This window comes from Cololabis saira, chromosome 3, assembly GCF_033807715.1.
Source record: "Cololabis saira isolate AMF1-May2022 chromosome 3, fColSai1.1, whole genome shotgun sequence".
NCBI lineage: Eukaryota > Metazoa > Chordata > Actinopteri > Beloniformes > Belonidae > Cololabis > Cololabis saira.
The window spans coordinates 13,558,634-13,585,707 of NC_084589.1; the positions used below are offsets into that span (position 1 = coordinate 13,558,634).

Sequence of the window (27,074 nt, forward strand, 5' to 3'; positions counted from 1 at the left end):
ATTTTTTTTTTACTAAAAATGAGACATTTTAATTAGAAATAAGACAAATATTCTTGTTAAGATTTTGAGTTTTTGCAGTGTTTTACAATGTTTAAAACGTTTTTTGTTTTTTTAGAAACTCTGTTAAAATTGTGCACAAAGTCAGCCTGCAATGCATTGTGGGTCGCAACACATGTGACAGGATTAACTGAAAAGCTGACCGGCTTCTATTTTGTATGACAATGACAGAAAATGCGAGCCGAGGCGGAGGGAGAGCAGCCAGTGTTCGACTCCCTGGAAGAGGAGGTGAAGAAAGCCTCTGCCGTGAGTGACAGGATGTCCCGCGTGCACAGCGAGCGCGATGCCGAGCTGGACCACTACCGGCAGCTGATGTCCAACCTCCAGGACCGCTGGAAGGCCGTGTTCCAGCAGATCGACCTCCGCCAGAGAGAGCTGGAGCAGCTGGGTCGCCAGGTGGGTTACTACCGCGAGAGCTACGACTGGCTGATCCGCTGGATTGCCGACGCCAAGGAGAGGCAGGAGAAGATCCAGGCTGTGCCCATCACCAACAGCCAGGCTCTCAAGGACCAGCTTTCCCAGGAGAAGGTACGTTATATAAACCTTTCCCAAGATCTTCATAAAATGTGTTATTTGGTCCGAGTAGAGGAGATACAGTACAGAAGGTCCCTTCACAACCATGTATTTACTGCTCTGTCCAGAGCAGTTGGGTTTAGGGGTTGGAGTCAGACCCTCCACTGTGCCTGTTTTGAAATCAGTGCTACAGCTTTGTTCTGTCCACTTATGAGGTGCAGCAAATGCAGCCGAACCCTTTAATGCCTGACATATGAAATAATAATACGCAGAAAATTCATTTTTTTCTGTCTTTAACAAATTCTAAATATTTCAGGCAATTTTATTTATATATTTGTATTACTTTATTTTATTTATATATATATATATATATATATATATATATATATATATATATATATATATATATATATATATATACCTGTGTATATTCTTTATTTTCAGGGTTTTTTTCAGGTTTTTTTATTGTATAAAACTTTTTTTTCTTGATTATGGGAGTGGTATACAGAGGTTTTAGATATTCAAATCAAATATGATGATGGAGATTAAACATAGATGAAGGTGATTCTAGAGAATGAGAAATCTTCAGCCTAAAAACGAAGACTTTGTTATGTGTTTTTCAGTTGGTGGCAGGATGTCAGTGAATTATCATTCAGCTTGTTGATTATTCCGTCAGTTATTTTAGTCAACGGTTATTTCTATCCATGTACCTGTGATGTTGTGAAATAAGTCTGCACTCCCATTCTTTTGCTGGCTTATCATCTGTAAAATCTTCCCATTCTCCAGGAAGGTGTCAAACGTTTTTTGTTTTTTTTTGTTGTTTAACTTTTTACCCTGATAATCTGCAGTCTATTCTCGTGTTACCATTGTTCATGGTCTGTTTTAGTGGGCAGTTGTTTTTACTCCAAAATTTTGAGCCTGACTTACCTTGAAACTTCTTTTAAACAGAAACTTCTGGAGGAGATTGAAAAGAACAAAGACAAAGTTGACGAGTGTCAAAAGTACGCTAAAGCATACATCGATACCATAAAGGTCAGTCTGAAGCAACATTTGGTGTTTTTTGCTACATTCAACATTCACAGAAACTCTTGTTTGCATACTTGATGGTTTCTTTTGACCTTTTTTTTTACGTCAACAGGACTACGAACTCCAGTTGGTGGCCTACCGAGCTCAGGTGGAGCCTCATGCTGCTCCCCTGAAGAAAACCAAGATGGATTCTGCTTCAGACAACATCATTCAGGAGGTGTATATTTGTCAAATTAGATGTAGCTTACAAAAAAAGAAATTCTTAATGACTGTCACTGGTAATCAAATCGTCATGTGCTGCAGATACACGAGGCCTACGTGGGTGTGAAGTACTTAGCGTTTGCATGAAGTTGACACATTGTCTTAACCTTGAATTGTTTCCATCTGTATCAGTATGTAAATCTGAGGACCCGCTACAGTGAGCTGATGACTCTGACTAGTCAGTACATCAAGTTCATCACCGACACACAGCGCCGCCTGGAGGATGAGGAGGTGCGTGACAACTGTCTGAGGGTCCCAAACAAACTCACCTCTAACTCTAACTCTAACCAACAACCAACAACCCAAAACCTCACTCAGACAAACACACAACATCCACATCCTATCACCCAAATGCATGCACCCACACACACACTTTTCTCTGTGTGTCTATCACGCACAAAAACACCTTACATTTAATGTACGGATGACAAACAGTTCCTTTGCACTGGTGATGCTTGAAACATTGGCATGCTGTAGCTGACCTGTTAGCCAGTTATATCACAAGCTCCCGGGAGCAGGTATGTCCTTACTCACATGGCGTTACAGCAAGAACCAGATCAGAACTATGGGTGCAAGCATGTATTTTAGGTGAGTTGAAGTTCAATGAGTGAGGTATCAAAGCAGAGGCTTTATTGAAGCCATCGCTGTCAGTGTTCTGAACTAAAATGAGTCTACATGGCCCAATGTGTGTGGGTCTCCATCCATTTCACGTGTTATGTCATCATAGATTTAGAATGAGGGGTTCTTTCTTTCACTTCTTTCATTCTCCATTTCATTCTTATCCTACTGCCTCTTTTTTCTCCTGAGGTTATAAACAAACTCCCGACTGTTGTTGAGTCTGGTTGTCGCTCTTCTTTTTCTAGATTAACATAAATTTACAGATTTACATTCTTTTCTAACCTGATGCTTTGTTTGTGTCCTTGCTCCTTTTAACTGCTTGCCAGTGCTTTGCCTTGATGAACGCTTAACCTGTTTGAGCATTAAAGAGGTAAATCCTTCAGTATCTCAGATTCCTACATCCTGTATAACTCTCCATCTCACCTGTGTTTCTCTCAAATAACATTTTGACTCTTCATCACATTGTTGTTAATTTTCTTTAACCAAAGGCTCCTGCAGAAATACTGTTAACTATTCATTCTGCCTCCCGGCTCCAATCTCCATTCCTGACAGTCTGAATTGTAAATGCTCAGTTTATTTAACACAACTTGCAGCGCCTCCTACACCTATCGCAGTCATAAACTGGTTTTCCGACTAACACAGGCTTCACCTGAACCTTTCTTCCTTTTGCCTTTCGTTTCTTGTCCATTTGGTCACAAATAGTGATTTAAAGAACCCCCAGTGCATGGGATGAAATAAAGTAGTGTGAATTATGCTGCGCTTTATTTTAAAAGCATTGACAGTTTCAAGAAATGTTTGAACAAAGTAGCTTAAATCATATTTATGGGAAACAGTAACTTACCTGCATACTGAAAATAGATACTCAAGTTCTTATTGTACAATTTTTAAATGTGGGAAGTACACATTTTTGTACAGCAAATTATTTTAAACAATTTGTTTATTAAAGCAAAACTATAGACTATAACAAGCCGTACGTTAGTGCTCCAGCTACAGTTGCATGCCATGATTTTCTTGCTGTGTTGTGAAGTGATGTGTTGTTTCCATACATTATTTGATACATTTGCATCCATTTTTTTCTTGATTTGTCTTGTCGTGTTTGTGTTTAATTGCATCTAGATTTTAACATCACTTTGATGAATGTGCATCTAATTTGCATCTAGTGATTGATCTCTTCTTTGAGCTAATTTTAACATTAACATTGCCGAGGCCATACTTTACATCGAGCTGCTCATAAACAAGTGTGATTTGGCTGCGATTACCAAAGTCTTAACAGTTTTACTGCACACTGTTTTGGGCTGTTTGCTGTAAACTATTACCTTTAACCTGTCATGCTCGATTATAATCCTTTCTTTACCATTTGCTTCCACTAATGCAGAAAGCTGCACAGAAACTCAAAGCAGAAGAGCAGAAAAAGATGGCCGAGATGCAGGCCGAGTTAGACAAACAGAAGCAGTTAGCTGAAGCTCAAGCGAAGGCTGTTGCTAAAGCCGAGAAAGAGGCTCAAGAGCTCAAGCTCAGAATGCAGCAAGAAGTAAGCAGGAGAGAAACGGCTGCTGTAGATGCCGAGAAGCAGAAGCAAAACATTCAGCTGGAGCTGCACGAACTCAAAAACCTCTCAGAGCAGCAGATTAAGGACAAAAGTCAGCAGGTGGACGAAGCCCAGAAAAGCCGCACCAAGATCGAGGAGGAAATCCGTATCGTCAGGATACAGCTCGAGACGACCGTGAAACAAAAGTCCACGGCCGAGTCCGAGCTCACACAGCTCCGCGAAAGGGCAGCTAAAGCTGAGAAACTTAGAAAGGCCGCCCAGGAAGAGGCTGAGAAGCTCCGTAAACAAGTTCATGAAGAGACTCAGAATAAACACGCGGCAGAAGAGGAACTCAAACTTAAATGCGAGGCCGAAAAGGAAGCGGCTAAACAGAAGCAAATAGCTCTTGAAGACCTTGAAAACCTCAAGAGGCAGGCCGAAGAAGCCGAGAGGCAAGTCAAACAGGCCGAGGTTGAAAAGGAAAGGCAAATCAAAGTGGCTCATGTGGCGGCTCAGAAGAGCGCCGCCGCTGAGCTCCAAAGCAAACACCTGTCTTTCGTGGAAAAGACGTCAAAGTTGGAAGAATCGCTCAAGCAAGAGCACGGCGCCGTCCTTCAGCTGCAACAGGAAGCGACTCGTCTCAAGAAACAACAGGAGGATGCAGAAAATGCCAGAGAAGAGGCAGAGAAAGAGCTTGAGAAATGGAGGCAGAAAGCTAACGAGGCCCTTCGCCTGAGACTCCAAGCTGAAGAAGAAGCACACAAAAAGAGCCTTGCCCAAGAGGACGCTGAGAAACAGAAGGAGGATGCCGAGCGCGAGGCTAAGAAGAGATCCAAAGCCGAAGAGTCAGCCCTGAAGCAGAAGGATATGGCCGAGAAAGAACTGGAGAGGCAGAGGAAGCTAGCCGAGAGCACGGCGTCGCAGAAGCTCACCGCAGAACAGGAGCTCATTCGACTCCGGGCAGACTTTGACAACGCAGAGCAACAGAGATCCCTCCTCGAAGACGAACTTTACCGCCTGAAGAATGAAGTCGCTGCAGCTCAGCAGCAACGGAAACAGCTGGAAGATGAGCTGGCCAAGGTGCGCAGTGAAATGGATGTCCTCGTCCAAATGAAGTACAACGCAGAAAAGGAATCCATGTCCAACACTGAGAAGAGCAAACAGCTTCTCGAGGCAGAAGCCGCCAAGATGAGGGACCTTGCCGAGGAGGCGAGCAAGCTTCGCGCCATCGCCGAGGAGGCCAAGCATCAGCGGCAAATCGCAGAGGACGAAGCTGCTCGTCAGAGAGCCGAGGCCGAGAGGATTCTCAAGGAGAAGCTCACTGCAATCAGTGATGCCACTCGACAGAAAACGGAGGCTGAAATTGCCCTGAAGGAAAAAGAGGCTGAAAACGAGAGACTCCGAAGGCAAGCTGAGGATGAGGCTTATCAGAGAAAGGCCCTGGAAGATCAGGCCAACCAGCACAAGCAAGACATTGCAGCAAAGATAGATAAGCTCAAAAAGTCTTCTGAGGCTGAAATGGACAGGCAGAGGGCACTGGTGGACGATACGCTCAAACAGAGGCGGGCGGTTGAAGAAGAAATCCGAATCCTTAAGCTCAACTTTGAAAAGGCCTCCACAGGAAAACTCGATCTGGAGCTTGAACTGAACAAGCTGAAGAATATTGCCGAGGAAACTCAACAAAGCAAGCTCAGAGCAGAAGATGAAGCAGAGAAACTCCGGAAGCTTGCCCTAGAGGAGGAGAATAGGAGGAGGGAAGCCGAAGAAAAGGTCAAGAAGATTGCTGCTGCTGAGGAAGAGGCGGCCAGACAACGCAAAGCCGCCCTCGAGGAGCTTGCGCGCCTGAAAAAGCGAGCCGAAGAAGCCAGGAAGCAGAAAGAACAGGCCGACGAGGAAGCAGAAAAACAGATTGTTGCAGCCCAACAAGCAGCTCAGAAATGCAATGCCGCCGAGCATCAAGTCCAGAGCGTCCTCGCTCAACAAAAGGAGGACAGCAAAATGCAGCAGAAGCTCAAAGAAGAGTACGAGAAGGCCAAGAGGCTTGCCAAAGAGGCAGAAGCTGCCAGGGAGAAGGCAGAAAGGGAGGCAGCTCTCCTTCGTCAACAGGCAGAAGACGCAGAGCGACAAAAAGCTGCTGCCGAACAAGAAGCTGCTGACCAGGCCAAAGCTCAGGAGGATGCAGAGCGGTTGAGGAAAGAGGCCGAGTTTGAAGCTGCTAAGCTAGCACAAGCAGAAGCGGCAGCACTCAAGCAGAAACAGCAAGCTGATGCTGAAATGGCAAAGCACAAAAAACTGGCCGAGCAAACGTTAAAGCAAAAGTTCCAAGTGGAGCAAGAGCTCACAAAGGTTAAGCTTAAGCTTGACGAGACGGATAAACAGAAATCGGTCCTGGATGACGAGCTGCAGCGCCTCAAGGACGAGGTTGACGATGCCGTCAAACAAAGGGGCCAAGTGGAGGAGGAGCTGTTCAAAGTCAAGGTTCAGATGGAGGAACTAATCAAAATGAAGATCAGGATTGAGGAGGAAAACCAGCGCCTCATCAAAAAAGACAAAGATAACACGCAAAAGTTCCTCGCAGAGGAGGCTGAGAATATGAAAAACCTTGCGGAGGACGCGGCCAGGCTTAGCGTTGAGGCTCAAGAGGCCGCACGCTTGCGGCAGATCGCAGAAGACGACCTCAATCAGCAAAGAGCGCTAGCAGAAAAGATGCTCAAGGAGAAAATGCAGGCCATACAAGAAGCCTCCAGACTCAGAGCTGAGGCCGACGTGCTCCAAAAGCAGAAAGACCGGGCTCAGGAGCAGGCGCAGAAGCTTATGGAGGATAAACAACAGATGCAGCAGCGTCTCGAGGAGGAAACAGAGGAGTACCAGCGCTCACTTGAAGCAGAGAGGAAAAGGCAATTGGAGATCGTAGCCGAAGCGGAGAAACTGAAACTTCAGGTTTCTCAGCTCAGTGAAGCGCGGACCAAAGCTGAAGAAGAAGCTAAGAAGTTCAGGAAACAGGCCGACACGGTCGCGGCACGTCTTCACGAGACTGAAATTGCCACCAAAGAAAAAATGACTACAGTCGAAAAACTGGAAATCCAGAGACTAAATACCAGTAAAGAAGCTGAGGACTTGCGCAGAGCTATTGCAGACCTAGAGAACGAGAAGGCTAGACTGAAAGAGGAGGCTGAGGAACTTCAAAATAAGTCCAAAGAGGTATTGTGTCAAAAATGGCATAGCAAAGCAGCTTATGTCATTGTTAACTCAGGACTAACTCACTTCTTCTTAAAAGTTCTTCTATTCCTTTCTCTTTGTACTAATCATCAATATCTATTTTTAATTTTCAATGTGATTGTATTTAATTTCTTTACAGTGCACTGTGCTCATGCTGATCATACGCTGAATGCCTCCTCATATCCTGGAATGTTTCTCCATTTTAAGACATACATCACATCTCTTTCAGTTTCACAATCACTTTAAGAACTACCGCCGCTTTCACAGTTTTAGTTCTCTGTAGTGTGCGAGGACACCCAAAAACCACAATAAAAATGTAAAGTACAGTTACTTCGAAGGACTGCCCCATTGCTCCTGAACCACACTTTTATCCATTAATGGTATTAAAAGGTTTTCAGGGATCCATTTCCATTACAGCCATCATTGGTTTTGAAAAGTGTGCTGAAAGATGTATAAATCACCAAACTGTAGCCCAACTTATATAAAATATTAATTGGAAATGTTAATTCCTGGCATATCTTGCCTGCCCATCACATGACATGACCATCAATGTGGATGGTTCTTTAAAAGCTCCTTGAACTCACTTAAACAAGATGTTCATTCCTTAAAATTATTCTACTCTCCAATTACAAGAAAAGAAAAAAGAGACACATTGTTTATGTTAAAAATGACACAGTTTCACAGATACGCTCCAACAAAGTGCGCTACGTACGCATCACAAGTTTTGCCTATTTTAAAACTGTCATTGTGCTCATGTCAGAAATGACTATAACTGCTTCACCCGAGTTACCACCTAGATTTGAATTGTCGTCATGATGAATTCTAGACAAAATGAAGCCAATTTTTCTTGTCGTGCGTCAAATCATTAACCTTTTATTATGTGACAATGTAGTTTCGCCATTTTTGGAAACAAAGATAGATCACCATACAAAATTGTGACAAATGAGTGTTTTATCACTTCCCTGCTTAGATGCTGCCCATTGAGAGTGTGAAGTGTTCAGCTTTCTGACTGTTATACAAGTACCACCTGGTACAGCGTTACAGATTACAGCATTGTGCACAACATCAGGCCGGATGTCCATGTTAACTTTATTATTTTGATGAAATAAATCAATATAAAAAATAAGTTCAACCAGATAGCCAGATAAAAATAATACAATTTAATCTCATTGAAATATGTTTGTGACCCAGGATAAAACAAACAAACACCTAATGGATAAAGAAGTTTGCGATATGTAACATGAACCAAACTGCAGCCGTATGGAGAATTCAACTGGCTCATTCAAGAATTCTGTCTGAATTAAGCACTTTTCCATCAGTACTGCATAATGTCAAAACGGCAGTTTAATGTTCTGTTGTAACCAGCAACAACAACAATTAACTTGTCTTCCCAGCTGTTTTGGCATTCGCGTTGAAGTACCTCTCACCTTTTTTTAATGTTGCGTGTAGCAGAAGAGCCTTCCCATTGCAATGATGCAGAGAGCGTTGCCAACTTTGATTGGATCACTGCCCCGTGCTGGACACGCTCATTTGCATAAAGTTGGGCAATGACCAACTTTTGGAAACACTGCCCGGAAGCGTTAACCTGCCATGATCCCTTGTGCAGGCAATAAACAAACTTCATCGCGTTTTATAGAAAAGAGAATAGGATGCCTACGTTGCAAGCGATTTATGGCATGCAATGGACATCTGCCATCAAACTTGTGCACTCAAAACATGATGTAGAAATGCTTGATTTGGAACAAAGCCATTATGTACAACCTTTGTAAAATGCTAAAGTGAAATTAATAGAGGCAGTGAATTAGGGTCGTTACTATTAATTATTTTACTAATTGAATAATCAGTGGATTATTGCATCGATGAATTGAGTTAGTAGATAAATACTTTTTCTTTATTAAATACAAAAGCGAAGTTACAGGTCTCATAAAATGATGAAGTCCAAACTGTTATTATTAGAGTATAAGCAGCAGCATTGTTGTCAGGCAAAAGTAAAAATGTTGCATACAGTATATAGAATATATTGAGACAGAAAAAAACATGTCTGCTGCATTGAATGTCATTGGGGGTGCTGCCATTAGTGGCTAGACTGATTCTGGATTCATATGGATAAGTTTGTCTCTCAGTATAGATGTACTAGTCCACGGCCAGCTACTGTGCTAAGCTCAGCTAAAAATGGCTTTGTCAGACTGGGTCATTGGATGCAGAAAGGAGAACCGTGCATACTCATCAAACTGTGTAATTCACAGCAAATATGCTAATATGTAATTTGTATTTGGCTTGTCCCTCTCAACTAGCTGTTCACTATTTTTTCCGTTAAGCAACAATAATAGTAATCTGGGCAAAATATGCTTCACTATTGAGAATATTGATGAGACCCGAAAGCAAAAACTATTACACTTAATAAACAATGTGTCAAATATTTTCTTTGTAATTAAGTTAATTAAGTTTCTCAAAAGTGTTTCAACCCTTTTGTACCATTCAACAATTACAATTAAACTTATGTGAAATTCAATTTGCATCACTGTAGAGGAACTACATGAGTCATTTACCAGCATTGTATTCAAAAGGGAAAATGATATTATTGTTACTAAAAATGTAGATACTCGGATTAGATAGATTAGTAAAGATTAATGCATAAAGATAATGAAATCTAGAAAAAAAACGAATACTACACCATCACTATATAGTATACCAATATTATTGTTATGCTCTAATGCATAAGCAGAGTGCATTGTATGAATAGTTTTCATTTCAAATTTCATTTTTAAAATATAAATAAAATAGTTTGATGGCAAAATTATAATTGATCAAGTGCTTTGTAACTTATTTTCTCTTTTTTGTCCATCAGATGGCTGATGCACAACAGAAACAAATCGAGCACGAGAAGACAGTGCTCCAACAGACATTCCTGACAGAAAAGGAGATGCTCCTGAAGAAGGAGAAGCTCATTGAAGATGAGAAAAAGAGGCTGGAGAGCCAGTTTGAAGAGGAAGTAAGAAAGGCAAAGGCTCTCAAAGATGAACAGGAACGGCAGAAACAGCAAATGGAGGAAGAGAAGAGGAAACTACAGGCCACCATGGATGCAGCACTTAGCAAACAGAAAGAAGCTGAGCAGGAAATGCTCAACAGACAAAAAGAAATGGAAGAACTGGAGAGGATAAGATTAGAGCAGGAGAAGACTCTTGCAGATGAGAACCAGAAATTGCGAGAGAAACTGCAACAGCTTGAGGAGGCCCAGAAAGAACAGCACACTGATGTCTCAGAAAAACAACTCATCCAAGTAACTATGGTTGATACAACAAAGAAAGTTTACAATGGTCAAGGTGCTGGTGATATGGTAGATGATGACCCATTAGCTTTTGATGGCATCCGTAACAAGGTGCCTGCAAGCAGACTTCATGACCTTGGTCTTTTGTCCAAGAAGCAGTTTGAAAAGCTGAAAAAGGGTAAAACAACCGTGCAAGAGCTTGGTGAGACTGAAAATCTGAAAAGAATTCTCAAAGGAAAGAATGCTATTGCTGGTGTTTTGACACCAACTAATCAAAAAATGTCAATCTATCAAGCATCCAAAGAAAAGAAGATCACTCCTGGGACAGCCCTGATCCTTCTTGAAGCCCAGGCAGCCACAGGATACATATTAGACCCCATCAATAAGAACAGACTTTGTGTTAATGAGGCTGTAAAGGAAGGCTTGATTGGCCCTGAACTTCACAACAAAATGCTTTCAGCTGAGAGAGCTGTTGTTGGCTACAAAGACCCATACACTGATGGAAAGATCTCCGTCTTTGAAGCCATGAAGAAGGGACTGATAGAACATGATCATGCCATCAGAATCCTTGAAGCTCAACTTGCTACCGGTGGCATCATTGACCCAATCAACAGTCACCGTGTACCCAATGAAACTGCCTACAAGCAAGGACAGTATGATGCAGAAATGAATAAAATTATGGAGAAACCTTCTGATGACCGAAAGGGATATTTTGACCCCAGCACTCAGGAACCTCTGACATATTCTGAGCTTATGGCGAGGTGCAGTGCTGACCCAGAAACCGGTCTGTTAATCCTGCCAATCACAGACAAAGCTGCTCAGTGCTCCAGTATTTACACTGAAGAAGAAACCAAAGATGTGTTTAGCAAAACAACTGTCTCTTTACCATTTGGAAGATTCAAGGGACAAACTGTCACAATTTGGGAGATAATAAATTCTGAATACTTCACTGAAGATCAGAAGAAAGACCTTCTCCGTCAGTACAAGACAGGCAAAATCACAATCGAAAAGATCATCAAGATAGTGATCACTGTGGCTGAGGAGAAGGAGAAGAAGAACGAGATTACCTTTGATGGTCTGAGGACAACTGTCCCAGCCAGTGAGCTCCTGGACTCCAGAGTCATTGATAAAGATTTGTACAACAAACTGCACAAGGGAAATATATCAGTCAAAGAGGTTTCTGAAATGGAGCCCGTCCATAAGGCACTGAGGGGCACAAACTGCATTGCTGGTGTAATCATTAACTCCTCCAAAGATACAATGTCCTTTTATCAAGCTATGAAGAGGGACATGGTTAGACCTGGGCTTGCCTTAAAAATGCTTGAAGCACAAGCAGGGACAGGGTACATGGTTGACCCAGTTCAAAATCAAAAATACACTGTTGATGAGGCTGTCAAGGCAGGTGTTGTCGGTCCTGAGCTCCATGAAAAGCTCCTGTCCGCAGAGAGAGCTGTTACGGGTTACAAAGATCCCTACACTGGAAAGACTGTATCCCTCTTCCAGGCAATGAAAAAAGATCTCATTCCAAAAGAACAAGGCATACGATTGCTCGATGCCCAAATGACCACTGGTGGCATCATTGATCCAGTAAAGAGCCATCATATACCTCATGATGTGGCTTGCAAGAGGAATTACTTTGATGAGGAAATGAAACAGTCTCTGAGCAGCCCAAATAAAGATACCCAATGTTTTGTTGACCCAAACACAAAGGAGAATGTCACATACTCACAGCTTCTCAAGAGATGTGTCACTGACAAGAAAACTGGTCTCCCACTCCTACCTCTTTCTGATGAAGCAATCAATGATAAGGAGGAGTCAAAATACACTGAAGCTCAGACAAGAGAGGCTATGACTCAGGCAACTTTGGAGCTTGATTCAGGACCGTTTAAGGGCAGGAAGGTGACCCTGTGGGAAATTATCCACTCTGAGTACCTCACTGAAGAACAGAGGCTAGACCTGCTCAGACAGTTTAGGTCAGGAAAGATTACAATTGAAAAGATTATTAAGATTGTCATCACAATTTTGGAAGAGAAAGAAGCCGAAAAACAGGAAGCGTCCAGCTTCAAGGGACTCAGGGCTCTTGTCCCAGCAAAGTCCCTGTTTGATTCCAAAATTATTGACAAACCAACCTTTGATCTCATTCACCAAGGCAAAACAACACCGAAACAAGTCAGTGAAAATCCAGACGTCAGTAAATACCTCCAGGGAACTGAAAGCATTGGCGGCATTTACCTAGAATCATCAAAGGATAAAATCAGCATTTATCAAGCTATGAAGAAAAAGCTCCTCAGACACAACACTGGCCTTTCACTTCTTGAAGCCCAGGCTGCAACCGGGTTCATTGTAGATCCAGTGAGAAACCAGTGCCTGTCGGTAGATGAGGCAGTAAAGTCAGGCATCGTTGGTCCTGAGCTGCATGAAAAACTGCTCTCTGCAGAAAAGGCTGTCACTGGCTATAAAGATCCATTCACAGGAAAGAAAATTTCCCTCTTTGAAGCAATGCAAAAGGATCTCATCCTGAAAGAACATGCCATGCCACTGTTAGAAGCACAGATGGTCAGTGGAGGAATCATTGACCCTGCAAACAGCCACCGTGTCCCCATTGATGTTGCATATCAGAGAAAGATTTTCAGTCAAGAAATTGCCAATACTCTGTCTGAATCATCTGATGATAATAAAGCTTTCTCAGATCCAGAAACTGATGAGAATGCAACCTACAAGCAGCTTAAAGACAAATGCAGAAGAGACTCAGACACAGGCCTGTACTTCCTACCACTCTCCAAGCCTCAGTCTCCAACTGTTGTGGAGAAGACGTACCTGTATACAGAAGAACAAACTCAGAGTGATCTGGCCAACACCCAAATTGACATTCCAATTGAAGGCCTTGCTGACAAGCCAACAAATCTGTGGGATATCATGAATTCCAATTTGATTCCAGAAGGAGAGAGGCAGAGAATCATGGATGAATACCGCTCTGGTAAAATCACTACAGAGCGGATGATAATCATCATTATTGAGATAATGGAACAAAGGGAGATCATCTTAAATGACAATCCACTGTCATATAAGACTATAAGGAGAAGGATAACTATTGAGGAGCTCTACAATGCTCGCATCATTGACTTGGAGACATACAACCTGCTTAAACAGGGCAAGAGAAATATCCGTGACATAATGGAGCTTACAAGTGTGAAACAGTATCTCTATGGCACAGGCTGTGTTGCTGGGGTCACAACAGAGTCAAGCACCAAGATAAGCATTTACCAAGCAATGAAGAGAGGTTTTATTAACCCTGAAATAGGTCTCAGTCTACTAGAAGCACAAGCAGCAACAGGCTTCATTGTTGATCCAGTGAAGAATGAGACGCTCACTGTTGATGAAGCTGTTCGTAAGGGTGTTGTTGGACCTGAGATCCACGATAAACTTCTTTCAGCTGAAAGAGCTGTCACCGGATACAAAGACCCATACAGTGGTAAAATCATCTCTCTATTCCAGGCCATGAAAAAAGATCTTGTTCCAGAAGATTATGCCCTGAAAATGTTGGAGGCACAAACTGCCACTGGAGGCATTATTGATCCAGAGTTCCAGTTCCACCTGCCAGCAGACGTTGCCTTGCAAAGAGGTTATATGAACAAAGAAACAAATGAGAGGTTGAGTGAAGATGTCCAAGGGTTCACAGATCCTGTTAATGATGAGAAACTGTCATATGCTCAGCTACTAAAGAGATGCAAACTAGAGGGTGGATTGCGTCTCCTTTCCCTGGGAGACAAGAGACTGACATTCAAGGGTCTGAGAAAACAGATCACAATGGAGGAGCTGGTTCGCTCACAAATTATTGACCAGCAGACTGTCACTCAACTAAATGAAGGTCTCCTTTCAGTGGAAGAAGTTAGCACTAGACTGTCAAGGTACCTTGAGGGCACTGGCTGTATTGCTGGTGTATTTTTGGAGAACACCAAAGAACGTCTATCAATATACCAGGCCATGAAAAAGAACATGATTAGGCCAGGCACTGCATTTGAGCTCCTTGAGTCCCAGGCAGCCACAGGGTATGTCATTGATCCAATTAAGAACCTCAAATTGACCGTCAATGAATCAGTAAAGATGGGAATTGTAGGTCCAGAATTCAAAGACAAGCTTCTCTCTGCTGAGCGAGCAGTCACTGGATACAGAGATCCTTATTCAGGAAAGACAATCTCCTTGTTCCAGGCCATGAAAAAGGGGCTTATCCTGAAAGATCATGGTATCCGTCTCCTTGAAGCCCAGATTGCCACTGGCGGAATCATTGACCCAGAGGAAAGTCATCGTCTTCCAGTTGAGGTGGCTTACAAGCGTGGCTTCTTTGACGAAGAAATGAACGAGATCCTGTCAGATCCATCTGATGACACCAAAGGCTTCTTTGATCCTAACACTGAAGAAAATCTAACTTACCTTCAGCTGATGGAGAGGTGTATCACTGATCCTGACACTGGCCTGGTGCTACTGCTACTGAAAGAAAAGAACCGGGAAAGGAAGACCTCCTCCAAATCATCAGTTCGTAAACGCAGAGTTGTCATTGTAGATCCAGAGACAGGCAAAGAAATGTCTGTGTATGAGGCCTACAGGAAGGGACTCATTGATCACCAAACCTACCTGGAGCTTTCTGAGCAGGAGTGTGAATGGGAGGAGATCACAATGACTGCCTCTGATGGCACTGTAAAATCCCTAATCATTGACAGAAGGTCGGGCAGACAGTATGATGTTGATGATGCTCTTGCACGTGGACTCATTGACCAGAATTCTCTTGATACATACCGATCTGGAAACCTGTCAATCACAGAGTTTGCTGACATGCTTTCTGGAAACATGGGTGGCTTCCGCTCACGCACATCCTCATTTGGTTCAACCGCTGGTTCCACTTACTCCTCTCCAATGAGTCCCATACCCTCCATTAAACCACCTGCAGTCATATGGAATGACCCGACAGAGGTGACTGTACCCATAGCAGGAATATTGGACATAGACACACTGGAAAAAATCTCTGTCACTGAGGCAATGCACAGAAGCCTGGTAGACAATATCACAGGCCAAAGATTGTTGGAGGCCCAAGCCTGCACTGGGGGAATTATTGATCCCATCAGTGGAGAGAGATTCCCAGTTGCTGAGGCTACAGAGAAAGGTCTGGTAGATAAAGTCATGGTGGATCGCCTCAATTTGGCTTTCAAAGCTTTCAATGGATTTGAAGACACCAGAACTAAAGTAAAGATGTCTGCTTCCCAGGCCCTAAAGAAGGGCTGGCTGTATTATGAGGCTGGCCAACGTTTTCTGGAGGTTCAGTATCTAACCGGTGGGCTCATTGAACCTGATGTTGAGGGTAGAATACCCCTAGATGAATCCATCAGGAAAGGATCAATCGATGCCCGCACTGCCCAGAAACTGAGAGATGTCAATGCCTATTCAAAATATCTAACATGTCCAAAAACCAAATTGAAAATCTCTTTCAAACATGCCATGGACAAAAGCATGGTTGAGGAAGGATCTGGCCTGCGGCTTCTGGAAGCCTCTTCACAATCTAGCAAAGGCCTCTACAGTCCCTACAATGCCAGTGGCTCTGGATCTGCATATGGCTCTCGAACTGGCTCAAGGACCGGATCCCGAACAGGCTCCAGGAGAGGCAGCTTTGATGCTGGCTCTGGCTTTAGCATGAACTTCTCATCCTCCTCTGTCACATCCTCATCTAGCTACAGTCGCAGATATTAATTAGCTAGTTCTATTCCTAATAACTTGCGGCTAAGAACCAACATTACTAATGCACTTTACAGTTGCATTTCTAACAGGAAAAAAAAAATATTTACATTAACAAGCAAAACATAATTTATTTATTCTTCATTGCATGTGGTCACAACAAAAATTACATAGGTCATTAATTTCTTTTCCACATATAGCATCTGTGTAAACATGTGCCTCTTATATGAGGACATAACGCATTGCTACATTGTTAAAAATGCATTTTCTGTAGAACAGATTACCTAATCAAATCATACTTTCAAAGCAAAGCATGATATTTCAGCTGTTTTTAAGTGACTATATGATTTCATCTTTACACCTGTTCAAAAGATGTACACTAGTGCTTTCTAAAACTAATATATATACTTTATTACGTCAAAATTATTTTTCCAGTATTCCTTGTTTCCTTTGAAATTCAAGAATAATTGTCTATTTTCTAACATTTTTGACAGCAGTAATAATGTCAACATAGTTCTAATGTTTTAACCTAAAACATATAGATGCCTTTAAAACATTTGAATGTTTGTATAGAGTATCGAGAGAAGACATGTTAATGTTTTTATGTTATATGTTGCCTGGGTAACTGTAAACTGTACCCAGTAAATTGCAGCACAGATTACATCTGTAAAACACTATAAACTGAAACACTACTAGAGCGCTACATTGAAAGAAGTGCCAACATTACAATTATGCTGCCTGGTGTGAGGCTAGCTTCACATCCGTCACCACTTACGGCCATTTATATTCAGTGGACATGTTAATTGCATCATTGTTTTTACACACTCCAAATTTTGGATTGCTCATATTCTCCATCAACCAAGTGCTCCTGCTAAATCCCAAGATGATGTCAGACTCGATCCTGCCTCCCCCTCACAGACCTGCCGCCTGTTGTTTTGATGCTTGTAAGTTGGAAATATTATTTCTTTGTATTTGCTACATTGTCTTTCTTTTTCTTCAGTTGATTTTGTTCACATCTCATAGCCAGTGCTAAATCGGTTTCTCTCCCTAACCAGTAAACGGTTCAAAACCCTTTTTGGTGCTAATTTTTTTTTTTTTTGTCGTTTTGTTTTGTTTTTCATAGCTTCCTGAGTTGCTCAGAGTCCAGCAGGTGATTACAGATACTCAGTCGGCCGCAGCGTTCGACTTCCCAGCTCTGGACGGATTTCTGAGCCGTCATGCAGCGAAACAGGTACTTTGGTCAGCTGTTTAATAAGACATAATCACTTTTACCATTTACACAAAAACATCTATGCTTCATTTTGTTTCACCATATTTTATTTTTCTTGTTTTAGTGTTTTCCCATTGCATGGTTGGTTTATTTGGGTTTATGTTTCATAGTTTTTTTTATTTGCTTCTAGATCGGCCTTTGAGTATCTCCTTTTTTCCATTGTGCATCACATTTGAGGGAAGCAGAGACCGAGGCAACTTCATCTTGGGATTCTTTTTTAAGAAAACTTTTTTTTTCCACAATTTTATAACATCAATGATATTTATCCCGTAAGAATTTCTTGATGCTTAGACTCGATATGCTGTATCTCTGCATCAACATCTTTTGTTTCAAACTGGGACACTCCAGTACATTTTAAGTCAATTATTCCACTGAGTATATTTTATTTACTCTCTGACTGTTCAACCAAAGCACCTATGACAGAAATTTGGATTGCATGAATGTATGTATTATATCAAATTCACTCTGTTCAGTTATTGTTTTGCCACAGATTTCCATAACACCTGAAAACAGCTACAACCTTTCATTTGCTTTTTTTGTTGTTGTTGTTGTTTTTTTTTTCACATGCGATATTTCTGTTTTGCATCTCTGTACACCTTTAAGTTGTTTTCATCATGTTTTTGATATCATTAATTTGTTTGCATGTTTAACTAATTTTACAAAACACATGGAGGGGTTGCGGTAGTCATGTAAAATAAAAATCATTTAATTTTTAGCATCACAAACTGTTTGGATTTGCTTTTGGACAAATGTTGCCTTAAATGCTATAGTAAGGATTCTATTGTATGTGAACCTAACACTACATGTAAATAAATATGCTCTGAACAGACACTTGTGTCATTCATGTTCAAGTATCCATGTCACCATCTTTCTTTTTTAATCCTTTTTGACTGCTATAATACTAAGTAGCAATGGGACAAATAGCTTGATGTTTTGCATATAATGTACAGAACAGAACATGATCTAATGTCAGTCACTTACACTCTTTTTTTGTTTTGAAGAAAAAGCAGATAACAAAAACACAATGTGCAAAGTTCAAGTTCACTTAGGAATGTCAGTCTTCATTTTAAAATAATTTATTATAGAGCTCTTGGAGTTTTGGGCCAAAAAATATTCCTTCCCTGCATGTTAGCATCATGTCTTGACTTTAATTTATTTAATAGAATATAATTGAATTTCTAAGAATGCGATTTCACAAAGATGTAAAAGTGCTGTAAAAGGATGATCTGGTCATTTACATGTAAAAAGAGACAAATAATAACAGGATGCTCTCATGAGGTGCAGGTGACATTTAGAGACACCACTGTGAATGAGTGTGACTATAACAAAACCTGGCTGGTAAGATGAACACTTGAACAAGATGAACACTACAGAATATGAGGAATTTTCAGCACAATAACAGTTGAAAGCACATTTATAAAGAAAAGCAAGCAGACAAAGTACAAGCCTTCCAGAGCAGACCAGACAGGTTTTTAATTTTACATCAGAGCCATCACCTTGTATTTCTCTCGAACTGGTACATTTATAATAAGGTGATTAAAAACGATTCTACTGACATATTAGCTTGGACTCTCTTTTTAGAGTTTATTCCACACCTGTAGTAACAATATAGGTTGTACCCTACACAAAAGTTTTAACTGAGGTTATGCAAGAGTAAATGCTTGCATTTGTACACTCTGAAAGGTCTTTGTTGACATAATACTGAACCAATGAGACGAAACCTGCAGAATGCCACAGGAGGGCAGCGTTAGACTGGCCCGACTGGTATCAACCCAGTAAGGCATATGTAGAAGTGTTCAGGGAGGTTGTTAGAAGTAGTGGCAGTCGTATTTCCAAAAACAACAAGTCAGATTTCCTTTTCAATAAATGATGTTTTTAGCAGATTGCGCTCTGTACTGTGTTATTATACTAATTTTAGAAAATTAGGAGCTTGAAGCATGCATGTGAAGCTCCTTCATACTAGAAGTATACATATTTTGCTCTGTTTGCCAACATTAGCCGCTGGCTTTGATAGAGGAGCCTGTCACCACAAGCAACGGGGCATTCACCTCCTTGAATTCTTCACTCAGCTCCCTCGACTACTCTGATCTTTCCCTCCCAGCTGTTGGCAGGGAGGTAAGAGCACAGAGAACAGTAGCAGCACCCACACCCCCTCTACAAAATGATAGTCTTTCATGTATTATATAGTTTCCTACTGTTTCCTGCAGGAGAAAGAAGTCGCTTTGAATGGATCACAAACAACCTCTTCCCAGGATCAGAAGCAATGGTATGCTGCCGTGAAGTATCGTCAATGGCTCAGTTGATGTAATACCTGGTTTGAGTCCTTGATAAACTGATACATCCTAACATTTTAGCCAAATCACACTGTTTCTTGAGAAAAATAGCAGTTTTCAAACAGAATGAATGATTGCTGGAGTACAAAAGGCCACCAACAGTAACTCACAGCCTGTGACGACAGTGAGTTGTATCAACTCTTTAGACCGTTGGGTCCACATTTGGCAAGGACACACAGAAAGAGCTGTGAACTGTGCAGCAAGAACACAAAGTAGAACAAGTATCTAAAACGCATTGAGACAAGAAATGAAGGTTTCAGTCGAGCAGACATGCGGAACATATCCCTCTCTAATGAGATATTTCAAGCTCATTTGGTTTATTTGATCAACGTGCAGTTGTGTGTTGTGTCTTTTAATATAAAAACATAATAGGAATAGTCTGATGTGAATGGGTGTTAGTATAAGACAAAAACAAAGTCAGAGAAGCAGCAGCATGTAGAATTTTTACTGTGTTATTTATTCAAAATAAATTAAGCCAAAAAGCAAAAAAAAAAGAAATGTGGGAGTTACCTTAGTACAGCCATAATTCAAAAGCATGCAGATCCAGTTTTAGTTGCTATAAGTCGCAGAATGAAATCTACAAATGTTTAGGCATTGATGAAAATGTCAGCTTCAGTGGGCTGTTTGAAGTGATTTGATATGCTGACACCCACTCAGCAGCTCGGGACGCTGTGGAGAGCACCAATAGGGTCATGGTGGTGAGGCGGTTGTGCTTGGACGTAAGCAGCAACATCCAGCCCTATAAACTCAAGAAGCTGTGCAAAATAACATTGGTTTGCTGCGTAACATGGCCATGAAACAAGGCCCTGCGGTGCCAGAGATGCCAAGTGGTCCTGAATGGCTTCAGAAGCAGCTCATGAAGCCCCCAATGAACCTACTTGTAGATTCCAACCATTTATCGAATGATTCTAAAGCCCAGGACACACCAACCCGACGTCACCCGCTTTCGGCCGACTGCAGTGTCGCCTCGCGTCGGCTGTGTCGGGCTGTGTCGGGCTGGGTCGGGCTGGGTCGGGCTCACTAGACACACCGCAAATACGACACCCGATGGCGAACTAGCACGTACGTTCTGCGCATGCGTGACAGGTAATTCCCCTCCATACCAGCAGGCAGCAGTAGTCTGTATTCAGGGGCTCAAGGAGGAGGACAGCGTTTTTTTTTTCAAAGCTTTATTGAGAAAACACAAGTGCAATACAAAACAGGCAAACAAAGCTCTGTGGAGAATTACTGCTGACTGAAATAAATCATTTAGGAAGATAAATGTTGGTTTAATAGATGAAATCTAACAGTTGTAGCTACGCCTGTTAAGAAATTTGCTCCGAAAATTTCGGGATTTTCTGCCTGGCTGCCGGCTCGGGAGCTGATTTATGGTTCCACGTTAAATTGACGCGTAGGGTACGGCGTACGGCGCGCGTCGCCACGTAACCTACGCTGTAGGCTCTGCGTTGGTGTAACGCAGAACCATAAATTAGCCTTTATTCTGGCGAGGTTTGAAAAAGACTTCGCAACAACGGGCAAGCCAGTGATTATATACATTAACTGAGTGAATAATATGAAAGTAAAATATATATTTCTCGCTAGAAATGTAATCGAAACGCATTTTTATGCAGGAACTAACTCAAAATATTGATTTTATTCACTAAAAAATAAGAAATGTCTGCCATGTTTTTTTTTTTTGATTCAGTCCGCAAATGATGACGAAAAGCATTCTGGGAAATTCTGGGAACAGCCAATCACAGAGTGAGCTGTTGACCGACGTCCCGACGCCGATTCGACATGTCGAATCGGCTGAAAAGCTCCCGACGGGAGGCCGACCTGTGGCGACGTGCACACACCAGGGAAACTATGCCGACAGACGCGCACCGACGGCCCAGCGGTCGAAAATCGGCTTGGTGTGTCAGGGCCTTAAAGTGACTGGTTGATCAAACTACCACGGTTAGGCTACTACCAAAAAAATTAAATGACAACATTTATTGACCGACAAACTTAAAAATTGAAAATTTCCAGTCCATCCTTGATTGAAATGTATGTTAAAAGCAAAGCTTCCCCCGACTGCCTCACTGCATAACAATATAACACATGATATAATAGCACTATAAGCTTTCCTTCAGAGGCTGCTGTTGGGGAGATATTATCTGCTCTCTTTGAGCAGTGACAATAAAAGTAGTTTGAAGCAGAGTTTTGCTGATGGTGTTTTTTTTTGTTATGGCATCCAATGTCATACCAAACCATTTTTACTTCACCTCTTGAATTTGTTGTTGAATAGAAAATGTTGCATTAAGTGTCTGTAGAAATCTGTCAGAAACAGATGCTTCTCTAAGACCATTGCTTTTGTCTTTTGTTCTGGACATTGATTTGACACGCACACTAAATTGGTCCAGACAAACAAAAGATGAGCAGCACTCGGTTGCAACGTCCCTTCTTAAATCCTATGGAGATAGTATTATGTATTGATGACATGATTTTATATTTTTATTTTATTTATTTATTAGAATGGCTTTATTTTGGTTAAATAAATAGCAACACAGTGAAAAAGAATTATATGATGTTTGTGAGATTTAAATTTATTTAACAGGGAGCTTGTTATGCTGATGAGCAAGTTGTGGCTGCTTTATTAAGAATCCATGTTAATGCAATAAAAAGGAACTTTAACATTAGAGCTGCATGGCTACTACACAAACATCAGAGAACAGTAGAACTATCACAATATATGACATTTATTGAATGTTATGACACAAAATTGATGTTTGTTTTGTTTTTGTACACGTTATCTTGCCCTCATCTGTTTCAGGAGCGATGCAGAGGACATGAGCCAATGGCAGTGTGAGTTCAGGGGTCAGATCCGGGCACTGAGACAGTGGCTCAAGAGTATGGAGATGAAACTGCCTCCGGTGGACCCCAGGGTCAGTTGGTCCCGCCGTCTGACTGCCTGCTGTTCTTCCATTCACTCTCAGTCTCACCACAGTCTTTGACCATCTCTCTATCTGTCTTTTATCATATCTTGTTAAGTTATCAGGCATTCCACACTTCCATATTCTTTCAGGTTTTCCCTCTACGGTACATTTTATGGGCACCATGGTGGTGTGATAGTTAGCATGGTCACATGACTACAGAAAGATCGTCTATTAAAATCTCAGGTGAGGCTTTTCTGTACCTGCATGGGTTGTCTGGGGTTCAAAAACCATGCACATTGAGTTGACTAGTAATACTACATATTGTGTAGCAGTGAGTGTGTGGTTCTATCACTCGGTGTGGTCCAGTAATGTGCTGATGGCGTGTTCGGGATGTACGCCACCTCTCTGTCAGTGCCGGTATGCACATCTAAATCAAGCTATTGGCAACAATCTAGCTAAGGATTAAACTGGAGTTTCTGAGAAATCCAAGTATACATGCGCAAGCAGACAATCGATTATTGAGTGAGGTGTGTTCAACTCCGTGACGCTATGTTGCTTTTGCGCTTTTGCGCGATTCAGCGACCCCAAACAGAATGGGGCGGCTTTTCAAAAATGGATTCATGGTGTCTTTTACTGCTTTATTTTTTTACACATCTGATTCAAGTTAATGGATCATCATCAGCTTCACTTGGACGTCTGCAAGAGTCTGTTAATGACACAATCATTTGTATCAGAGTGTGTCGAAGCAAAACATCTAACGTTAAAGCAGCAACAAAAGTCCCATTTGGTTTCACTAACTAGATTTCACTTTGATGAAAAATGTACAGTAAATTAATTTGTACCCACCTCATCTGAAAAAAATCGCGTACAGCCAAAATTGATTTATCATCAGGGATGGGTTTTTTGTTTTTTGTTTTTTTTTGGGGGGGGGGGGGGGGGTCAGCTGTCTATGATTGACTTTTGGCTGTCACCACATTTCTTGACTTAATATGAGCTGTGAGTAAAGACCTAATGGTGCATAATCATCAAATGTCATTAAAAAATGTGTTGTGCTGTTAATTGTACTAACAGACCTAACCTCTCTGGGTTAGGTTTGAATGTTCCTAGAACCAAACTAAAACAGCAAACTGCAGCTAGAAACATCAGTTTCTCCAGGGGAGCCACCTTTCTCACAGACCCTTTAGGCATGACTAACTTTGCACGGACGTGCACCCTGACTGGGCTCTGACAAAGCAGGGGCCCTATGGCCACAGTCAGTTAGCCTAGCATTGTTTACTTTTAGGACACTGGTGACGCTCAGTCTGATCCTGCCAGTCCTCGCTTCAGCCCTGGCAGTCCTCATTTTGGATGTCATTTTGGTAGCAACATCTAAAATGAGGATGGACGGACCAATTCAATGAGAATGAATCTAAGATATTGTAAGCTAGCATCATGAGTTAGTACTGGCTAAGCCAAGCTAAAATTCCGGTAACCCAGCCAGGTTTGCTCATTCTGTCCATTTGGCGCCTTTTGAATTATCTGGGGTTGGGCAGAGTCAATGCTTGCTAATACGATGCCTTCCGGAGGTCTGGAGAAAAAGGCTTTAAACTAACGCTTCAGAAAACCAGTGGATGGTATTATGGATTTGGAAGGATCACATTTACTGGGAAAAAAAAGACATATATTCTTAATTTCTTTAACTTATCTGCTCTCGTCAATTTGCTACACCTCTTAAAAATCTTCTAAAAAAAGTTAACATTTCTGGTTCTGTTTTCATAATCAGTGGGATATTAAATCAGTACAAAAACCTTACATGGACATTACATTTGTGAAGATTTTTGAAAGATTTGTGTCTTGACTACTTTGTCAAAACCTTGAAAAAAATGATGCTGCTTTTACTTTATGGAAACATTCCCATGCAGCTTCCAGAAAAATCATTGATTACCTCAGTTCAAGTGGTTTATCCTTCTATATTTCAACGTTGATGTTGGAGAATGCAGTGGCACTTTAAGAGCACGAAACAAAAACGGATACTGAAACAATGCATCAGTTTAGTCACTGCACTTAAACTTTGAGGTGTCTTTAGAAAAAGAAGAACGATGATGTGGTCTTTTCTTCAAATTCCCCGACGGACACTGAGGTGGCCCTCCTCAACTCCTGCAGGGAGACTTCTTTAGCCTACAGGGGGACGGAGGGGCTGGGGATTCAGGCTCCATTGTGCCGAGCCTGGACAGCCAGACGAGAGAAAAGTGCTTGGCACTGGAGGCCCTCTGCACACATGATCGAACACACTGAAAAGACATCAGAGCCAGATGGGTGGAAGAGGCAAGGGGGCAGAAAAAGGGATTTTTATGGTAAGACCACTCAGATCTGACTACGTAGATACCTCAACGCATAACTTTTCATAATGTTTTTGGAAATGTTTTGCAGTGAAAACAATTCTGCAGCCATCTTGGTTGTTTTGAATACGCTCAACGATGCTCCTGTGTGAGTGAAAGTGTAAAGCCCACCTCCAACCTGTTGCGTTGGTTCAGTAGGCTTTTCACTGGTGGAAATGAGGGCGAACGATAGGGGTACCAGACTCATCTCATGGGAGAACATTTCCGTGAAGTGAATGGATACGGCTGGCCGAGCTACAGAAGCTAAAATGAGCTCAATTAGTTGAGTAAATTTGTGGTTTGTCATTTAACTTCATTTGTAAGAGTCGTATTGTTTTATTTCATGTGAAAATGTTATTATGGTTGTACTTTTTACGTAGTTCTGATCATGAGTGGTAATTAGGTTTGCTAGATTTTCCACCAATGCTGCCTATCCCAGGCCCTCTGTCTTCCTCTCAGTCTTATTGGAAATAAAATCAGTTGTGTTGCAGTTGCTTGCACCAAATCTGACTTAGAATCACTTAAGTCTGAAGTGTGAGAGAAATGTTGTGGAGCTTATATTTACATTTTAACCAAATTTAAGAACATGTCTTTACCCTTAACAGAAAGAATGAATTCAGCCATCAGATAAGGACAACAATAATTGGGTTTATAGTGTACCAGAAACGACAGCCAGTGATGGCCAGAATAATTACACAGTACCGCTCCAACACCTAAGGTGAAGTTGATAACTTTTCTTTTAGAAATATGACTTTTTTAATGGATCAGTTACAAAAAGAATCAGGATTAGTCCATGTTTTTACTGTTGAAGGAACATTTGGGTTCCACTCTGATTTAGTTACACAGTTCATGAGATGAATGTGTTCAGTTGTTCTGACTGAACATTTGGGTCATGGGTTTGAACTTGTAAGGACGTCTGAAGCCACAAAATGATTCTCATCATACGAGGGGTCTTGTCAAAGACATTTGTTTTAAAAAGAGGTCTTTGTTAAAGAAGTCAGACCGTGCTCCTGCTAATTTATCTGTGTATTTGAGTTCATCACAAGGGTGTGTTCTGACCCTGTCAAAGCTACAGGACTACCAAAGTGATGGAGATGATGTTATACAGCCAAAGACACAGTTCTAATGAAAAGAAGGGGACACACATGAACAGATCTGAGGGGAGTAAATCACCCTGACTTTCTCTGCTCCACACACTATAACACATAAACACAATGTTTTGACTTAGACCTTTTTCTTAGTTAAAACATTGTTTTTATATGTTGCATTTTAGCCCCCGTTTCCATGGGAACTGGCATGTAAGATACAGAGGCATCTCTTATCACATTGTGAAAGCTCAAATGCTTTGGAGAGCTTGGGTCTGACCCCCTGTGAGAGTGTGTGAAATAAGGGGGTGCCTTTTTATTCCTACCATGCCTTTATCATACTGCATCCGACCACAGACTTTTGTCATGGTAATGCTATTAGTCTGCTGCACTGCTGGTTGCAGCCTGAGCCGGAGGGACTCGTTATAGCAGCGTACATGACGACACCCCTCAGTGCCCCCCCAGTCCCTTCAACAATACACAGGAGAGTCACACACCTGCTCTATAACACAACACCACACTGCCACAGCTTGAACTGCTTCCCTATAAACATGAAATACTTGGGAGGCTCAAATTTAAGATTTTAAAGCATGAAAATGATAAAAACGGGATGGAAATGACATGTAAATTTGTAGGTCCACGAGTTTTGGACAAAAGGGAAGTGATGATAAATATTATTTCAGTATTTGTGGTAATGCAGTGTAAAGATTACTTGGGGATAATATTAGGAGCATGCTGGTAACACTGGCCTAGTGCAGCCAACAAATAACTATGTGTAGCAGCTAAACATAAATTGGTCAACTAAGAACCTGAAGGAATAACTGTTCATATCCTAAAGCTGCTTCTATGCACTTCTTACACCAAGTCTTTGGCAAAATACTGTCCAAGATTTACTCTTGTGTGGTCTGTTAGTTGGGCTCT

General features: G+C 41.6%; 1 protein-coding gene across 11 annotated transcripts in view; it reads left to right on the forward strand.

Annotated features, from left to right (window-relative positions):
* plecb (plectin b) overlaps positions 1 to 18,313 on the forward strand; it is a 145,865-nt gene extending 127,552 nt beyond the window's left edge. For all 11 annotated transcript variants that reach the window (XM_061716304.1, XM_061716305.1, XM_061716309.1 and 8 more), the window contains 8 exons: positions 229 to 585; positions 1,519 to 1,602; positions 1,709 to 1,813; positions 1,990 to 2,088; positions 3,851 to 7,204; positions 10,071 to 17,158; positions 17,338 to 17,445; positions 17,615 to 18,313. In XM_061716304.1, the coding sequence (XP_061572288.1) occupies positions 229 to 585; positions 1,519 to 1,602; positions 1,709 to 1,813; positions 1,990 to 2,088; positions 3,851 to 7,204; positions 10,071 to 16,229 (10,158 nt within the window). In that variant the 3' untranslated portion in view covers positions 16,230 to 17,158; positions 17,338 to 17,445; positions 17,615 to 18,313. The remainder of the gene's footprint in view (positions 1 to 228; positions 586 to 1,518; positions 1,603 to 1,708; positions 1,814 to 1,989; positions 2,089 to 3,850; positions 7,205 to 10,070; positions 17,159 to 17,337; positions 17,446 to 17,614) is intronic.
* The last annotated feature ends 8,761 nt before the right edge of the window (positions 18,314 to 27,074 follow it).